Consider the following 19,667-nt stretch of genomic DNA (forward strand, 5'->3'; position numbering starts at 1 on the left):
GTGCCTGAGTTTTGCAGTGTTAGGTGAAAAAAGGCAGTCCTTTAAGTTTGTGTTGTGTGGGAGTTAGAGGACATATCCTGATCAAGTGATATCATTCCATAATGTGTTTCTGAGTTGTCTGGGGCCAATTACAATAACTTCAGTATTGTCTGAGTTTATTAGCAGAAAACTGCAGGTCACCCAGCTTGTCTTTTACCCCTACACACAAACTATGCTGTAAAAGTCTTGAGTTAAAAAAAAAAAACCACGACAGTCTACCTCTGCTGCACAGTCTATTAGTCTCTTGGGCATCTTACATCTTAACAAGGTCTAACCCAAGTGAATGACAAAAGTTTACACACCTGGTGGCAATTATACCCAGGCAAGCGGCAGTATGAGACCGTTATAGTATGTGTATGTTACTGACTCATAGCTGGGACCCCTGCTTTTGAGTTTTGGGGGCAGTGCTAAATTCAAATCTGCTCTGTCTTAACACACGCCTCGTTTAAGCTCCACCAGTCTGCTCCGAGTTCCTGCAGAGCGAATGGACACGAAACACACAGGATGCTGCAAGAAGAAACACAGCAACTCTTGTAAGTTGATGGAAATATGATGTTGCTCAGTAGAAATGATGGATGCGATAGACTCCTCTGATCCATACAGCCGACCAGCGCGCAGGACGCAATGGATCGTCAGCACTCTGGCTTACCATTACGGACTGGACCGCGGAGTGGAGAACGAAATTATAGTTTTGGCCACCGGACTGGATCAGTATCTACAGGAGATTTTCCATCATATGGACTATCAAGGTGGAGGCAAAATCCCCGTGGAAGACTTTAACATCTTGTGCGAAGTTTTGGGACTGAACAAAGACTCGGAGGACACAGAATGCGCCGGTGTGTTAGACAATTTACCCAGCGAGCTCACCTTCAGACACTTCCACGCCAAACTGTGCGGATACTTCAGCACTAAGGCGGGGTGTCAGTATGAAAACGGCCGGCTGCTGGTCGGGAAAGACAGCGAGCACATAGAGACTCAGATCCGCCTGAGGAGCCCTCTGAAGCGGCGAGAGAAGCTGCTGTCGGTGGGCGTGAGCGGCGGCTCCTCTCCCTCCTCCCCGGAGTGTCGGCACGCCTCCGGCTGCAGGGTCGGCTCCTGCACCAAGGAGTGCTATGAGGAGATAGTGGCACTGGAGGAGGCAGAGGACCGAATAACGAAACTGGAAGATGAGAATGCCAGTTTGAGGGAGTTGATTGAGGACATGCGAGCCGCACTTCAGAGCAGTGATGCACGGTGTCTGGCTCTGCAGGTGAGGGTGCTGCTGGAGCTGTTGCATGAGTAGGAGGCGGATAAGGGGCTCGGCGAGCTAAGTTGAAAGCTCACAAAACCCTACTTAAGTTTTGAACGTGATTCTGTCATTCAGGTGGATCCTACAAGCCCACAAAACATAATGTCATTACACCCAGTAGCAGTCCTTGTATCAGGGAACAGCTCCCCCCCCCCTCCCTGCCTAGTCTAAAAGGCATGTTCTTGCACAGGACCCCAAGACAACCCCTACCTCTAACAGCCAACAGTTGTTATTAAAGGCTCATAATTGAGTTATAAAGCATCAGTGATTTACAACCATTACTATAGCCATTAGTTAAAAGTTATAAACCCTAACTAAATGGTGCCTCAGTACAAGTTGTACCCATGTTTCTCACTGTCTAACAAGGCCAACAGCAAAATCTTATGTGATTGTAAATGCTCATAAATCATTAATGTTTTATGCCCACAAATTTATGATAATCCATCAGGTCTGCTGTTGTAATTGTTACTTACTAAGTTGTTCAGAAATGGATTTTAGTGCAGGTCTCTCCTTTTCCAGAAGGTAAGTGGTTTTACAATCCACAGGAGGGGTGTTGTACTAAAGAGCTAACTAAAAGGACAAAGCAAATGTCATTCTGGAGGTAGGTAAACACCAGCTACATGGATGTCACAACTTGGCAACTCATGTATTTGTAATTAGTAAGTGAATTATTAATCAATAATAAAAGCATTAGTCAAATGCAATTGTTACAACTAATAAACCCTTTAAAAGGGCTGAAAACCAATTACCCTTTATTAATGACTCACTAAAATGTATAATTGCAGACTTTTCAGAAAGTGAGAAACTCATTAAAGATGTCACTAATAACACAATTTATAAGAGCATTAACAGTTACATAATGCATCAATTAATCCTTCATTAATCCTTATTAAAGCGTTAGTTACAACTTATAAACGCTTAAAAAAGGGTGCCTTATTAGAAAGTGGTACTGAAAACTGTGACCCTTTATTGATGCTTTCATTATATTTACAGCTGTAGCATTCAGGGTCTATGAGAAAATGGGAAGTCCAATATCCTTGAATCATGACTTACAACTGCTGACTTCATAGCTGTATTACTTTATTATTATACACTATTAATGATTCACCAACAAGAGATATTTTTCAGAACCTTGCAGCCTAAAAACTGTTGTTTTTAATAGCTTGTATTAATAAAGTCATTTGTTACAACTTATAAATCCTTAACACAAGGAGGGACCCAATGTTGCACCTGCTTAGTCACATTTCTTTATTTTTAGGGAATATCTTGATCTAGTTCCCTCAGGTCACGTGTTCCTCTTCTCCACAGGTAGGACTATGGAAAAGCCACTCCAAGCATAAACCAGAGGAAGGCTGTTTTGTTGCCCACCAGAAACAAGTTGCCCAGAAAAGTAGCAATGGGAGCCTTAAAAGCAGCACCTACAGCAACCTGAAGAGCCTGCAGAGCATCATCCATGAGATAGAACTGCTGCAGACCTCCAGAGACCGACAGGTCGAGGAAGCTATGCTGTGTAATCAGAGACTGGAGCAGGAGCTGTGGAGCTCTAAAGAGACTGTAGCCGCTCTGGAGGACTGCAACCGAACTCTGAAGAGGGAGCAGGTGGGCATGAGGAGGAAAGTGGAGGAGGCCAGGCAGGCGCTGCTCAGCGGACTGGGTAAAGTGAAGGAATTGGAAGCCAAGGCCAATCACGTGCCAGCACTGCAGAGACACATCCTCCAACTGGAGTCAGAGCTTCTCTACTACAGGTAAAAACCGGGGGAACTCAGCTCCGGCTCAGATTGCAGACATTTCAGGTAATTTGGATCTGCTTTATAGTATGAAAGTTTTATGCGACATCGGACTGATAATCTGACTGAACTGCCTCTTTATTTAGCCTCACATTGTGCTTGTAGCAGGTGAAATTTTGTTGAGAGGGGAAGCTACAGTAGAGGATGCGAGGAGGAGACAACTGAAAGGTGTCTTTCTTTTATACATACAAAAGTTGTGTTTCTCAACAAAACACATTGTGTATATCCATGAGGTCTAACATATGTGTTAAACACTGAACTGATGACATGAATTTTTGCTTGTTAGCAGTCTTTTTCTCTATTGCCTTTTGTTTGCACGTTCCTAAATTTCTTGATGCATTACAGTTGCATTACAGCAACTGTTGATGTGCAGCATAGCATGAAACCAGCAGTAGGAATATGTAACACATCACATGTGTGTTCATGCCCAGCACAAACAAAATAGGGATCTACTCATTAAACCATTAGTGGCTAGCTGTAAGTGGTCAATACTCCAGTGGTGTTTTTACACTGATTAAAGACATTCGTCATATATTCGTTTTTCCTGAACATGACTTACAACAACTTGTACAGTTGCGTCAATCTCATCCAAACCTGTCACCAGTTTTTAGTTGCTTTTTTTCATGAATGCAGAAAAGCAGCTAGGTAGACATGTAGGAAAATAATGTGCTTCGTAATCCCACCACAAAGCCCTTATTGGTTGTTGTTTCTCCAGCTAGTGGAAATAGCCCTCAGGAGGCACAATACCTGACCTATCTGAATCACTAAACAAGTCAGAGATGTGGTGGTGAGTCTGGACGGGCTAATGCTAGAAATCGTTACCATGAGCCCTTCCTGTCTCTGTGCAATCACGCTGCTCCTTGCTTGAAAGTATGCTGGAAAGAAAGCGCTTGTTGGATCGTTTAACAACGGCTGTAACCACCATTTTGACAGCTGAGTTGTTGCTGCATTTGTTGCACACTTTCTGTATCTTTCATAAATCACCAATTCAACAATCACTCCCAGCTTTATGCAGCAATTGGCAGGTGTTTGGAGGTGTGAAAGTAGCAGATATTTACATTTTCTCTCAAGCTCTCTTTTTCATTTTTCACTTCACCACTTCCATCACTTTTAGTGATTTAGTTCGAGTTTAACTAAATGCGGCAGCGTGAGTTTCTTTGAGGAGAGACTGTCCAAAAGCCTGCTCTGTTATTTCCATTGGGCAATTATTCACTTCAAGACAACAAAAAAAGAATATTCTTGGAGAGTGATGGTGGAGGAAATTTGACAGCAGGTTCTGAGTGTTATCGTTGAACGGGTGTAAATGCTCTAGAAATTGTCAAGGACATTTCCAGCTAAAGTAGTTTGTTTGAAACATGTTTAGATATGTACTCGATTGCATGGCCATAAAGGGCAGTAAGACAGTAATTTTCAGGTGGTGGTGTTGCTGGGGAGTTGCAGTCGTGTAGCCTACTTAAAGCCTGGCAACTGCGTGATGGAAAGTGAAACTGCTGCCATTGCAACACACTGTTTGCAATTGACATTTTGATATTGATTCATGTAGGATATATTTATTAGGAAATTATATTTTTTTCAAAATTCCATGTGATTTTAAATTGCCAAATTTGCTGTGATTTTAAATTGACATCATGTTGATGTATTAAGAAATACTGCACCTAGATCATAGAGAGAGGGAATGGACTAAGCGTAGACTTTTTTTTTTTCCCTTCTCCATGAGGTCCAATCAGCTGTCAAGCCCTGAGCAAAACAATGTCTGGCTGTTCATTATGTCATGAAAAAGAAGAGCTTGTTTTGGAAAGTTATTGCATTAGGGAGGCCTTTGTGGCTAGATGAACCATAATGAATTATAATTCCTCCTAGAATAAAATGACTCTGTTTACCTCTGGCTTCATGCCTGGAAAACTGTGCTATGCTATTTATGATGTGGTTTTTACTATTCCAATTTTCAGCCTTGTTGTGTTTTAGTTTATTTAACAGGCATCATGTGTGGCAGGTCTGTCCTGCCTGAGCTCTGCTACTGTGCGGAACTATTCATTTTGGTGGAAGTAAGGGTGTAATTGGGCTTTTAAAGTACAACACCATTGGTTTAATGTTTATCTCTGTGTCTGTTGTCCCTCGCTCCAACCATATAATCAGTGTCTGCAGGTCTGGCTTTCTTAGATAGCAGATGTCTCTGAGTGGTTGTAACATCCACACAATGCTGTTATTATGGACTCTAAGCCACAGTCATGCAAAACCAGACCCGTATGAATAAAGTCCTCACTACTACCTGCCTGTAGGTGATTCAAAATAACAAATTTAGCAGCCACAATACCTTTCTTTTTACCCTAAACTGCACTAATCTATGCAGACTGCGTTCCAAAGCCTTTTCACTGCCCTTCCATTGATACCCTAATGGCAAATAACTCAACACCACAAAGGCTCTGACTTGTCAAGAGAGAGCTCCATTGAGTGAGAAGCTCAACAGACTGGCCTTTCTCATCAATCTCCGCTCCCTTCTTTCACTACATACCCAAATGAACAATAACACATAGGCACCCCCATCCTATGGATCTTAGCAACCAAGCTCCATGTATATTCCCACTGAAAGCCTCAGTGCTTGCACAGTCACATCTCGTCCAAAGACACAGGAGAGCTCACACAGAGGTTCCAGTTTAGGTTTTGTCTTTAAAGATGTGAGTGAGATACAATGCTTTTTTTGTCTTCCTTTACTTCCTGCTCCTGAAGTGTGGGACTCCAAGTTATCTTAAAATTAAGTCATTACTCTCGCAACACGCTGTCTCACTGTCAGGTGTCTCACATTATATGTGGCGGGTTTAGAGATGCAGTAATATGTCTAAGGGTGTGTTGAAATGATGAACTGTAACTTTATCCCTGTGGCCTATTTCTAAACTGCTGTGACAAGTAATGATATTAGCTAAGATGCTGCTTCTGTCCTGTGGATTCCACTTAAAAACAATGATAATAAAGATGGAGATAGTCCATATGCATCCATATGATGTTGACATCACAAGTCCACTATCCTGAATGACCACATAGTTTGTTTGTCCCTACCCTCTGATATGACCCATAGGACCTATAGGCCCCACTACAGAGGTAGGCATGGCAGAGTTTCATCACCATGGTTACAATAATAGACACATGGAGTGTACCGGTGGTTGCATACTGGTGGCCATGTACCAGACCTTCATTGTCATGGTAACAGTAATAAACACTTGGTTTAGCCTATGGAGTGGTTACAGTTTGATTAGCTTTCAGCATAAAAGAAGCATTTCCTTAGGGGTTGATAGCTTAGAAGAGGTTGTCATGGATACAATAAATGCATAGTTAAGCTGGGGAGGGATAAGGGAAGCAGTGCTGACTATTGGTTTAAACCACAGACTGTATATAAGAATGGACGTAGACTCCAGGTCTGAAAAGTGAAGCCAATGCCTTACACCTGCATTCTATCTAGTGACCATCAGGGGGCGACTCCACTGGTCGAGATCTATGGGAAAATGGCTCTACTTCTGACTTGATTTATTACCTCAGTAAATGTTTTCCTAATGAGTTTATGGTCTCAACCGCTAGCTTCAAATCTTCTGAACATGAAATTTGTTGCTGTCCATACAATTCCTCCTTTCCTCCCATCATACCACTAGAGGTCCAAAAATAAAACCTAGCTAATTACATGTCATAATAAGCTGCATGCACAGAGAACAGTTTCTGGAAGCACTTATAATTTAAGCCCTAACCCAACAGGATCACCCATAACGATATATTGTTGATAATATTTTGACAACAATCTTGATATGGATCCCTTTGAGTTTTATTTTTCACTGTGACTAAGATAGTGTGCAGGACATTTTACAGTGGCACCTTTTTTAAATTTCTAATTACTTATTGGCTGACATATACACCATACACCATATACACCTACCATTATATCAGCAATAATGGTCATTATAGTAGCCTGGCTTGGTATAGGTTTTGTATAGTAAAGCTACATCCAGCCAGTAAGCGTAGCATAAGACTGGAAACAGCCTGGCCTTTCCAAAAGTAACAAAATCTTTGGTACTTCTAAAGCTCAGAAATAAACACTTTAAATTTTGTTTAGCATGAAGTCAGAAGTGTAAAAACAACAGGTTGTGATTTCATGTGTTAATTATTAAGCTGCAAAGGTGCTGGTAGGCACAATTTTGCACATAGTCAGCCTGCTGTCCTATTTCCAATATTCTGCTATGCTAAGTAAAGCTAACTGATCATTGTGAGTAACTTCATATTTACTGTATAGACATGAGTGCGGCTCCAATTTTCACATCTGCAGGACGTCTCAGCAAGTAATCAGTTAAACATTTTTCCCAAAATGCAGAACTTTTCCTGTAACATGTGATCTGCGTCTTAATTTTCCTGTATTTTTTGATTTCAATTATTTGTTGATGTACATTTTTCTCATCCTGAAAATCCACTTTGAACTTTCCATCAACATCCCTGCAGAAGTGAGTTTTAAAAAAATGTGGTCGTCATTATGAAACTTAAGATGTGTGGGTGCTGTTGCATAACGTCTGTGATTTCTTTGGATTGTGTTTGAGAACAGAGCAGAGGCTGAGGCTCAGATGGGAGCCGCGCCCTCGAGAAGAGTTGATTAGCACAGGAAAGTTTTTGTGTAACTGTGATTGTCTAAAAGTGTCACTTTATGTTCTGCTTCTTTTAAATTCCAGAGGGTAAAAGAGAGTTTAAATCAGTCACTGTAGGCTTTAGAGCTCTGTGGGCCAGAAGGACAAGACAATAGGAAGCACAGCGAGAGGAACAAAAAGAAGTGAGGGGGAGGAAAGCATACCATCTGGAGGAAGAAGCAAACACTCAACTGTTTGTTCGTGAAATGACATTCATGTTTTGCATGGCCCACAAGAGATGAATGACTCCATTCAACTTTCCATCTTCTTTTTGAGCCCCAAAGAAAACATATAGAGATACAAAATCACTCATTAAAATGGACTTCTGGTCATCTTTCATCCAGAACCTCTTCTGTTTTATTATCCTCTTGATTCCAGGTGTCTCAGTTTATGTAGTCAGGGGATTTCTAGACAGCCCACGAAGCACATGTGTCCTAAGTGTGCAATTTTAAAACTCACTTTTTGTTTTAACGGCACGGCTGCAGCCTTCTTCTCTGTATGCCTCTCACCCCTGGCCCTCTGAAGGCAGGCCTCAGGGGAGGCATAATCTCCTAGCCTTTTCATGCTCCCTGCATGGTGCCTGAGAGTGAAGGGGAGAGGAGGGTCTAGCAGACCATTTATCTGCCTCTACACAAGAGCTGCACCATTGTGTGGAGCAGGTGCTGCCACAGCATTCCTACCCTTTAAATAACGTGGAAAGGACACACTCGGGGGACGTGTGAGACCCGTGGCATTCTGCTGCTGCTGCCGTACTGTTGTTCTTGAACGGCCTTCAAAAACTTAGATTGCCAAGTGGGCTCATTTTCACGTAGAACCACTGCCCTGCTCCCCCTCTCTCTGGTTTGAAGGTATGCTGACATCAGCAGAAATACATCACACACAAAATATCTTATAAACTTATGCCACCCAGTTTTGTTGGACTTCTCTCCCTGTATATTGCACTCTACTTTTACTACCCTCATTTGTTTAACTTTGGGGGTTTCTTTGCACTTTGCTTCCTAAGGAAAGCTTAACCACCCTCTGTAAATGTTACAGGCATTGGTTTTTGGATTAAGTCTTCATCTAATGCTAAACAACAATTACATCCCTGAAGCTGCTTTACTTGTATCCCAGAACCACCACATTGTACGAGCGAGAGGACTTGATTAATAACCGTCAGCTATGTAAACACGACCCCTCACCCATCTCCGTCATGCTGCAGGGCACCAACAAGAAATTCAAGTTCAAGCTCAAGTTTACAGCGTCCCCGCATTTCTAACCTATTCAGAGAAAGGAGACTGTCATTGACCGATGACACCTGAAAGAAGAAACTGCTCTTTGGGGAGTGGAGGAGGGGGAGCAGTGATGGGGGGGCGGTGTGTTGATAGAAAGTTCACTTCAGTGCCGTGCTGTGATAAACACAGGGAGGACTCTGGGTGTCCTAGCTGTAACAACAAACAGCTGGAGTAACCCTGCACAAGCCAAAAGAACATCCCTAGGTTTCTGCTACAAGGGCAGAATACAGGATCCTATTAATTAGAAATGCCCTGACATAGCACAATGGAGCTCTACATGTATAATTTTACTCCTGTGTGTGTTTGCCTTTCGGGATGTTGTTATAATTAGGCCTCCATTATATAAGCTCCAAAATGCTTCCATATATATTTAACTATACCACTAGTGCATTTTCTCTGCCAAGAGCTGAATGTCAAGCCAATTATTTACTAACTAATGATAAGATGGCTTTTTCCTTCATTGGGAACAGTGTAATATGTCGCAACATATAGACAGGCCATAGAGACAGTTCAGGAAATGTTAAATAGATTATTTATCTGCTTCATTTCTTTAGTAATTCCCAGAAAGCTATAAGGTCTGTTTCATGTTTACAGCAAAAGTTACACAGCTAAATTCTGTCTTGTTTCATCACCTTGACCTTAAGGACACCCTTGACAAAACTTTATTTTTCTGTTCTTTATAGTATGAATGGGAGAAAAGACAAGCAGCATAAAATGCTAATCGTTCCAGGTGTAGTTTTTATAACTGCTTTTTTTAATCATAAAAACTTTACACTTGAAGTTGTTATGACTAATGTATTAGCAATTGATTGCCTATTTACTAGTCCAACAGACACAGAGCGACATTATCATTCATTTGAAGTTGTGTATCTGTCCACCTGCTGGACACGTAGGTGCTGTGCTCACTCTCCTTCTAGCTTTGTTTGGTCTCCAAGAACTGCTCAGAAAAATATCTGGTCTTTAGCTGCTAAACATTCAACTTTCTTCATTTTCTAGTCTCTAACTTTGTCTGTTTATGGTGTGGCTTTATTATTATTATTATTATTATTATTATTATTATTATTATTATTATTATTATATTATTACTATTATTATTTTGCTGACAGCGGCTGCCTTTCTTCTGCTACAAATGGGTTTCAACTGAGCTGTAACTTAACCATTATCCGCTACATGTCTTATAAAACCAAAACAACGAGCTAAATATTAGCAAACATCTGAAGGCTTTTGTTCACTGGCTGTAACTGTAGTATTCACTCTACTTTTGGGTTTGTTTTTGTGTGTGCTAACTCCTTAGCGGAAATATCTTGCAGCTACATGCTACACTAGCTAGTCATGACATTTATCTGGCTGCAATTTGGAGCTGGCATTGGAAACACCTTCCTGATGCTACTGGAAATGTGGTTAATGAGACTGAACAATGTCTGGTGTGAGTTCCAGCTAACTCGGTGAAATGAAAAAAACAACTATGCTAACACTCATGTGACTCATTGTGAAGTCGGCAGTATATTTAACTTTCTCTCTGTCTCAGCATAATAAGTAAATGGATTGATATTTTCATTTTGGCAGGTCAAACTCTTCCCAGGCTGCTTTTGCATTTGGTACATTGGCGAGAGCTCTGAAGCCTGTCTAATGAAAGGTGATCAAATTTAGTCCGTTTCTGCTGCATCCCACAATCCGACCACCATCCAGGATGTCTGGCTGGACCGCTTTCAGGTGTTGCTGCTCATCCAGTCTGAATTCCCATACTCAGCACCACCACTCAACGCTTTCAGCATAGCTCATTTCTGTCAAACCATGAAATGGAAAACCCTCTTTAAGCAGTGCAAATCTCAACCACAGTCAAAAACAAATCAGAACTAGTCTTTGAGTGAAAGTCAGGAGGTCATGCAGTTTACTAGCCTCAAACATGAGGGAGTTTGTTGGAGCCTTTTTTTTTTGTTTCTTAAGACACAGTCATTTTTTAACCTTCTATGCATGTCAAAGGCCTGAACAAGGGGCTGTGGCCTTGCTACAGTTCTTGCTGGACACAGGCTGTAGCCTCTCTCCAGCCACTGTCAATTAAAGTGCAATTAGTCACACCAAAAGCCTGCATTTGAAAAAGCCCTCCACCATTCCAAAGTCTGAGCGTTTCCACAGCAACCAGCAGAGTTTTGTGTGTGTTCACATCCATAGACCATTTCCATGTTGGTGAAACTGCAGCTGCTGGCTTTCATGAACAAACTCTGTCTTTCCTCCACCATGGCCCCCGCTAACTTAAACATGACTTTCTGATTGATTGCCTGAAATCATGCTGCAATTACTGACTTTCAGTGAGGTCAGACATTTCTCTCCAATTCTGCACTAAGAAATCTAAAGTGGTAAACAGATGCAGAGTATAATCTTGTCTTACAGCATAGTCTGCCTCGTGCCAACAGGATATAAGCATGAGGGCTCCGTGACTTTTTTTCCTTTTTTCAGTCAGGCTGTTGAAAACCTTTTCGAGATTTTCCTTTTTTTTTTTTTCTTCGGAAAGACATCATCATCTGGAAACACTTATTCTGTGATTTACGAAGGCCCCCTATCGGATTTCCCCCAACACAAAAGAGCAGACAGCCGGAGAAACCTAGAAAATTCAAACCATTACAGAATTGATCAGCACAAACTGTAGTCTTAGTTTTTTGTAGGCATAAATGTTTGAATGTGTCCATGACATACAAAAGACTTGACATATAGACTGTAAATATTACATATGTTTTCATTTCCAGATAAAAAGATAGTAATAGAGCTTTTAAAAAAAACTTAATGTATACTTTTTTTTTTTTGCTGCAGTTGTGTTCAGCCCAGTGTGCTTTTACCTCACATCTTGTAAGCTAACTCTAACACACTAATAGCGCCATTCTACCATTGACCCACTTTACTGTAAAATGCCTTAAAGATACAATGTCTGGCTTCAATTACCCCACCCAGATTTGGCATACAACATCACAGGCCTCTATAAAATTATCATGGCGGTTGTAGATGTGGCTTAATACATACGGCCTTGTGTTACTTGATATGTTCTCTTTGATGTTGGGAATTGGTTTGGACCAAACATTTCTCAACTATGCATATTTGAAGAGCAATTTTAGCCCCTTGGTCAGTGTCAGAGAGATTCACAGCAGCGCAGATGGGTCGTGTATGTGCAGAGAACCTGCAGTCAAACAGCTCTGTTGAACTGACTGTGCTCCCTTTCAGGTCAGAGGTGTCAAAACTGCAACTCCCAAGCAGCACCAGGGCAGAGCAGCAGCTGAGTGTTGGTGGCAGGCCAGGCCAGAGATGCTGCTTGGATTCTCAACATGACCGCTGTTCCCCAACAGGGCGTGCTGTGACGACTCCAGACAAAAGTGAGATGTCTTCTGTCATAGAATCCAGGAGAATGCAGTGTTAATGTCTCTTTACTGCCTAGTCAAGAGTCAGAAGAGACTTATTAGAAAATTTGTAATTTTTTAGGATAGATAATGTTAAAGTCCACAATTTTGCAGGCCCACTTCTCTTCTCTTACACCTTTGGTTACCACTGCTATGATATTGGTGATAATGCTGATTCTATTCCTGACGATGGTCTAGTGGAGGAGCAGCTGTTTCGTTCAGTGGAGGGCCAAGCCGCCTCTGACGAGGAAGAGGACAAATGGACCGGAGACCAACAGAGGCAGGTGGACGAGGTGAAGAGGATCCTGACCAGGCTGTCCTGCTGTGGGGAAAGGTACGGCAAGCTACTGACGCTGTTGAACACTATTTTGTAGTGTGCCTCAATTAACTGATATATGATAAGATAGCTAGCACATATATATTACTAATTTGAACAAAATGAGACATGGATCATGCCATGCCTGATAACTTGACAGTGTTATTCTATGCATACTGATGGATTAAGGGAGTGTCTTCATCCATTTATGGCTAATTGTGGGAGTGGAAATGGAGTTCATGCACGTGTGCCCAATCTCAATGAGTGAGATTTATAAAAGACAATCATGTGTATGCTTGATAATTCTGATGAAAAGAATGTGTGTGCATATTTAGTTAGTTAGTTAGTTAGTTTTGTGCATACAGAAGTTTTAGTCATTAATCTACACAGTTTTATGCATCTGGCCACTGGTGATTATATGATGCTATTTGCTTGTCACATCTGCCTGCTCCTGATGATGGTTTCACTTCACTTCAAATTGCAATCAATTCATTATTCGCTTGGTCTTCACCAACTCCTACAAAATAGCTGATAGATGTTTCATGTTCTTCACCAGCTACCTTAGCGCACTTTCTCTGTCTGCTGTTTGGTGCTGGGCAGATAGTTCACAGCGGGTTTATTGGAACAGTTGCCTTCTGCTGCTGTAAACAAGGCTGATGAAAGAGAACCACATAGTAAATGTGCCATAAAACCAAAGCACGATGCTAGAGGCTAGAAAGCTCCATAGTGCTGCAGTGTCGGGTGATAATTCTCTGTCTGTTCATCATTCCAAGTAACCACTTTCACATTACACATTTTTATTTGATATATCGTTAATATAACAAACAGTGGTACAGGAGCATTGAGTTTTAATCCTGAAGATTTTCTTATTTTGAGTGGGTTCCTGTATGCCAAAGTGTATTTAAATTTTGCCCAAATATTGTGGTGTCTGTCACCAATCATGGAACACAGAAATAGAGGGATGTGTCTACAGAAATAAAATTACATTGCTACAAATGTAACAGTGGCATAAATTATTTAGCCATTGAACTAAGAGGTTGCCGTCTATCTACTGTCCACAACAGTGCTAACACATTTAGACAACCACATTCACACACCTACAATCAAATAAAGTATCAAATATGGTAATTTAATGTGAAAGTCGAAACAGGAATTGGTGTTGATGTTTGATCAATGATGAAAACACACAAACCATCTGAAACGTCAGTAAAGTAAAGCAACAGACTAGCAACCACGCTGGCTTGTACTAGTGCTGAGACAAAGTAGTGAGACGCATCATTCCCCCAACGTTTGTCAAAGCTGCTGTGGCTCCTGACCCTGATAGACTTCCTGTCTGCTGGTATGTGTTCTTGACCAGGTGTGACGACAAGGCATTCAAGAAGCTGATGTCCAATTTTGGGAGCTCGAGGAGCAAGGAGAGCTGCAGTGCTGTGATGGAGCTCCTGGAGAGGGTGACCAGGTTGCATAAGCAGCTGGAGCTGAAGCAGAGCCAGGCAGAGACAGACATGGACCAGGTACAAACCACCACAGACCTCCATCACACCAGGGTGGGCTACTGCAGCATCCTCTGCCCTGTCATGTTGGATCCATTAGCACTGAACTGTTCTCTGTGGACAGTGTTTTGCCTTGCTTGACATCATTAAGGCTTTTTGTGGCTGTGTGTATGGTGTTAAACTAGATTACAGAGGACTGGGGAAGGTTGTTATGAAAGTGGAGGGCTTCAAAAGCAAAACCACAGCTCGTGGCATGATCTTACAGCTTCCACCTAACCAAACCACCAGCAGCGGCTGCAGCGCCTCCCTCCGCATATGTATGCGTGTGTGTGTTTGCAGCTGTTTCTCACTGGTGCTGACCACAGAAACACACCCCCTTGTCCCTAGTGACACTGAAGAATATCATAAATTAAAGCTCTCTTGTTACAGTTGAGTACTATTTTCACAACACAGGAAGACAGGCTGAAGGGGAATTGTGACGTAATGTGTTCCCAGAACGTCTCAGCACTCAGACAGGAAAAGTTAAAACCAAACAAAGTCCTGACTGTGAGGCTTTGTTTATATGCAGGATGTGTGGGGTGAGACCTTTGTCCTTCATTATGCTGTGACGTAAAGGTGCGCTGCAGGGATTTCCAACATTTTTGGCAGGCAAACCTACAAAATATGGGCTGAAAAATTACTTTATGACCCCATCATGTGACATACATTTACACTGGATAGATTTATATTGTACTAAGATGTTTAGCAGGTCTGCAGGACAGAGATGTTACATTTCCAAGGGTGACGTGTCCACCTGCTGTTGCAAGCTTATCAAATTCTGTGTTTTAAACAAATCCCATTAAAAGACCTGCCAGTATTGTTTGTGAGCATCCAGAGCCTGATAGCTTATGCCTCTGTGCCACAGATTAGATTATTTCTTTCATACACTGTCCTGCTGTAGGAAATATGCACTACAGCACCAAATGTGTATTAATCCACAGCTAAAAGTAGTTCCAAACAAATGCACCATTTCCTCATGTTTGAGTAATGTTTGCTAAAAATGTACAGTTCCCAGCTGTCTGAGGAAATGGCTCTCTGTGTGTGTGTGTGTGTGTGTGTGTGTGTGTGTGTGTGTGTGTGTGTGTGTGTGTGTGTATGTGTCAGTCAGAGGCTTCAGTCAATGTCTCATACTCTGGTTCATCTTACATGAACATCAGTCAGACACCTAGCCGTATTCCAGGCAGGAAGAGGTTACTGTCCTTCAGTCGGACTGACTTGTGTGTTTCAGATGAAGGATTCTCTGATCCAGGAGCTACAGCAGAAGGCTGAGGAGACTGAGCTGCTTCAGATGGAGCTGCAAATGTTGGAGACGGAGAGGGTTCGTCTGTCACTGGTGGAGGAGAAACTTGTGGACATTCTGCAGCTCCTGCAGCAGCTCAGAGACCTGGTTAGTTACAGTTTCAGAGTCTTAAGAAGTGGGTTCTGACAGTATTATAGAACTGATGCTCCCCATAGTCAAGGCTTTGTCACATTCAGCATGGTTTTACCTTTTTCTGTGGTTCAAACATATTGTTTTGGTTGTTAGCACAGTGAAAATCTTGTAAACAGCACTCAGACCATCATGTGATCTAAAACTCTTTACTGAAACTCAAAGTAATGAAAATCATTTTTGCAGTGTTGGCAGCTGAGACAAAACCCACCCACACTCCACTGGAGTGATTTTTCTATTTGGTCATCAGAGAGAAAAACAGATTGAAAGTATTCACTAGCACTGCTCAAGGACAAACCTCTAGACATTAACTTATTGACATTAAAAGTTCACTTTGACCGGTTGAATCAGCAAGCAGATGTCTTAGCCTCCATAGGAATTACATGGGTTTTTGGCCATTTTTTCCTGATCTAACAGCTTGATTAAAGATCTGAGACCAAAGTAATTTCGCTTGTTGAACGTGTGTGGATGCCTCTGTGGCTGTGAGAGTTAGACTGTCTGTTAAAGTGCCTGTTAATTGCCTGATAGCCAACTGAGAATCACTCGCTCTCGTTTCAGAACGTCTCGCGGAGGTCTCTCGGGAAAATCTTGCTCAGCACTTTGGAGTCTTGCAGCGACCCGCAACATGGTTAGTGGAGCTCACATGCCCAATAAAATCAATGCAAGTCCTGTGAAATGTGATAATGAAAACTCACAGTTACTCAGGGCAGGGAGTTCAATGAAGAGCTCGTCGGGTCTTGTAACATGATTCGCACAGTGGTCACATCTGTTCTGTTTTTGCACAGGAAAAGCCCACATTCTGGAGGTGCTCAACGCCCTCTATCACGAACTGGCTGCCTGTGAGATTCTGTCGACTGGTGGACCTCTGGAGCGGACACAGAGTCAGCAGTCTCTGAATGCTCTCATCATCTCTTGCTAAACAGGACTGCCACCTGCTGGACCGCTGATGTTCCAACAGCCTGTCTGAAGACGCTGGAAGCTTTACCAGTGGTCCAGAAACAGGCTGAGTGATGTGTATAGTGTATTATACTGTCGCTTATATACTCCTCAGACCTTATCATCTATAAAGGGATTTTAGTCTAGAATGTTTATTATTGTAGTGAAGGGCTTTATTACACATAAAGTAAATTCTTGCTTAAACATGTTTTTGTCAAGAGCTTTTATTGCACATAACTCTTTCATGATCCATAAGGATTTTTTTTTTTTTCTTCAACAACAGATTTCTGAATGTGAAAATGTTGAAATAAGCTAAACTTTAAAGGGGCATGAAGTAGTCTGTGAAATGTATTGATCCCCATTTGAAATTAGAACATGCCTGACAGAGCTTAAAGGAAGCTGCATCTCAATGTATGTGCTTAATTCATCTGCATCTCCTGATAAAATAGGCCGTAACAGGTTTACAAGGCTTTGTCAGTACAAATACATCTGCAAAGCACATGAAGAAATGCAGCCTATTTTTGACCAAATTTAAAGAACACACAAGTACTGTTTTTTTCAAGCCTTGGATTTCCTCAGTGTTGTTTAATGCAGCATTAAAGTGGTTTATTCATTAACATCAGTAATGTTGGGAAATGCTACTGCTCCATCAGTGTGGAGCCTCCATCCTGTGCTGCAAAGTAATGACCACATAAAACAGCCAAAACTAAAACATCAGATTTGTCCAGTGTGGTGCAATGTAGTGTCTAAGCTACCCCGTGGTTACTGCTTCCTCTATGTTTCTCAGTATAATAAAGCAGATTGACCTTTAATGAAATGCTCTTTCTGAAACAAGAAACTTATTCATATGAGTTGGATCAATTGCATTGTCATTGCTGTTTGAAATGGAGGCCTTGAGTACAAAATCACTTAGTGATGTCACTGAGTCTTGCCATTAAAGCCTTTGAATTTGCATTCTGGATGACTGTGAGTTCTTTATTTATGTCAGTGAAAATGAACCATCTAACTCCCACTGTTGCCAGTTCAAACAACCTGAGTTTCATTCATGTTGCAAGCACATAAAACAACTTGTGATAAAACCTTACATGATACTTTCAAATGTTAGGTCAATCTCCAGAAAGTCATTTGTCTTAAATTATCTTTTTTAACCCACAAACTCAACTCTGTATTTCTCACTGAAACCTGGCTGAGACCAGGTGACAGTAAATCTCTGTCCTTGTTATGTCCTCCGAGAAGCATAACTATCCTCTCTCCACATGTTGGGCAGCAGGTTTGCCTGTTGTTTTAGTGATCATTTTAATTATAGACTTTCATCCACTAGTGAATACATTTTGAATGCATACTACAAATTTTACGTGGACTGTGCATTTACAAACATATTAAAATGTGCAAAATGTTATCAGTTAATTTTCTAAGTTAGGAGGGTTTTATGAGGTTTTTACCTGGAGCTGAATTATCCTCAGAGGTCTCCTCTTCTCCAAAATAAACAGATCAGGATTATTATAACCATTTAAAACACTGAAAGCCGTTTCACATTTAAAGTCAGCGTTTTGCAGACGCTGTAGGCAGATGCAGAACATCAGGTAAGGGTTGGGATCTTAGACTGCTAATCTAACTAACTGCTAATTTATGAACCAGGCGTTCAGGAGGTTTTTTTACTGCCTGGCAAATTATCCGCAGAGGTGTCCCCCCCCTCCATAACAAACAGACCAGTGGATTAAAACCGGTAGACACACCGAATAAAGCAATGTCACCACACGCACACAGGACTGTGTTTGTTCTAATTAACTATTTTCAGTGGCCATACTTGTTAATTTGTGTTCTGTTCCAACACATTTTCAATAAAATTAAATAAATAAATAAATAAATAAATAAAAAATCAAAGTGCAGATCGGAGTGCATTCATTTAAAGAATTTATGTAGGGAGAAGATTAAAATCCCAACAAGCCATTAGCTTGTTGATCAAAACCTGTCTTAATGAAGATGTGAAGATGTGTGCACAGTGTGAGGACAGAGATCTCTGACATTCAGATATTACACATGAAGGCGTCATCCTCAGCTCAGATAAAAATCTGCACTGTCCATCAACACTGAGGCTGTGTCACTGAGACTCTGCACTGAAACATTTACTATGCACTCATCACTGTAAATGAAAAAAATATGTGATTGTTTAGGTAAAGACTGTGATCTATAAATAATCATTCTCATGTTATGATTGGTCTCATTGATGGACAGTTCTATAATAGAAGACAGAAGTTTACAGATATAGATGAAACAGATCAGACAGAAGTTTACTTTAACTTCTGAGACGAGCAAGGAAAACAGACTGAAATACAATGACAATGAACAATGACAAATGCTACTGGAAAGAAGAGACTAATGGACGCATTCAAAACAGGAGCAAAAAGTAAGGAGCTAGTCACTGATGAGCTGGTGGTGTCCTGCCTGGGGGTGATGGTCTACATATCTGACAAGGAAATCCTTGAGAAGCTGCGTGGCTGGAGTGTTTAGGCCACGTTGCCCTTGAAGAGAATGATGTGGCCTGGAACCAGCATTGCAAAAGGGACAAGGTTTGTCAAGGTCCAGTTTAATGAAACGGGTCAGTCTCTCCCATATTATGTCAAATTTAATACAGAGACAGGGCCAGAATATTCCTGGGTAGCTAATATATGACAGGCAGGTAAGGGTATATATATTGTATGTATTCAGCCTGGACACATCCTGAGAGCTTGTCCAGAATTCACTTGTCATAAATGAGAGATGAGGATGAGATTGTGTGGAAGTCGATGAGGTGTGAGCTGTGCCACATCAATCAAACTAACTGTGTGAAAGTGATGAGATCCAGGAGGAGTCTGAGTCAGGTCAGGAAGGGAGTGGGAGCGAAGATGGCAGTGATGCGGGGGAGGCAGAGATGGAGTGTGTGAGTGAGGCAGCGGTCGCTGGTGAGATACAGAGTCCCAGCGCAGAGCAGCGGGAAGGCGAGGGCTCAGGGAGCGCACCGGTGTGTAGCTCCAGCCCAGACGTT

The 19,667-nt window shown here is 41.6% G+C and overlaps 1 protein-coding gene across 2 annotated transcripts; it reads left to right on the forward strand.

Moving 5' to 3' along the window:
• The first annotated feature begins 356 nt into the window (after positions 1-356).
• On the forward strand, positions 357-17,596 carry efcc1 (EF-hand and coiled-coil domain containing 1). Of its 2 annotated transcripts, XM_071493774.1 has the most exons (8): positions 363-1,288; positions 2,636-3,072; positions 12,257-12,405; positions 12,628-12,763; positions 14,103-14,259; positions 15,506-15,664; positions 16,265-16,334; positions 16,492-17,596. In XM_071493774.1, exons 1-8 carry the CDS (start codon positions 608-610, stop codon positions 16,623-16,625), a joined length of 1,923 nt encoding a protein of 640 aa, XP_071349875.1. In that variant the 5' UTR covers positions 363-607; the 3' UTR covers positions 16,626-17,596. The 2 variants fall into 2 exon arrangements, with proteins under 2 accessions (XP_071349876.1, XP_071349875.1); XM_071493775.1 differs by lacking the exon at positions 15,506-15,664 and having other exon boundaries at positions 357-1,288.
• The last annotated feature ends 2,071 nt before the right edge of the window (positions 17,597-19,667 follow it).

Source organism: Trachinotus anak, unplaced genomic scaffold (genome assembly GCF_046630095.1).
Source record: "Trachinotus anak isolate AG129_WGS33_773 ecotype Australia unplaced genomic scaffold, CSIRO_AGI_Tana_v1 ptg000013l, whole genome shotgun sequence".
In the NCBI taxonomy this organism is placed as follows: Eukaryota; Metazoa; Chordata; class Actinopteri; order Carangiformes; family Carangidae; genus Trachinotus; species Trachinotus anak.

What these genes read in the sequence shown, in the direction of transcription:
- efcc1 (XM_071493774.1), top strand. Translation starts at nt 608, where the DNA reads ATGATGGATGCGATAGACTCCTCTGATCCATACAGCCGACCAGCGCGC. An exon ending in CACGGTGTCTGGCTCTGCAG is followed by an intron (nt 1,289 to 2,635) that starts GTGAGGGTGCTG and finishes TCTTCTCCACAG; the next exon opens with GTAGGACTATGGAAAAGCCA. An exon ending in CTGTCCTGCTGTGGGGAAAG is followed by an intron (nt 12,764 to 14,102) that starts GTACGGCAAGCT and finishes GTTCTTGACCAG; the next exon opens with GTGTGACGACAAGGCATTCA.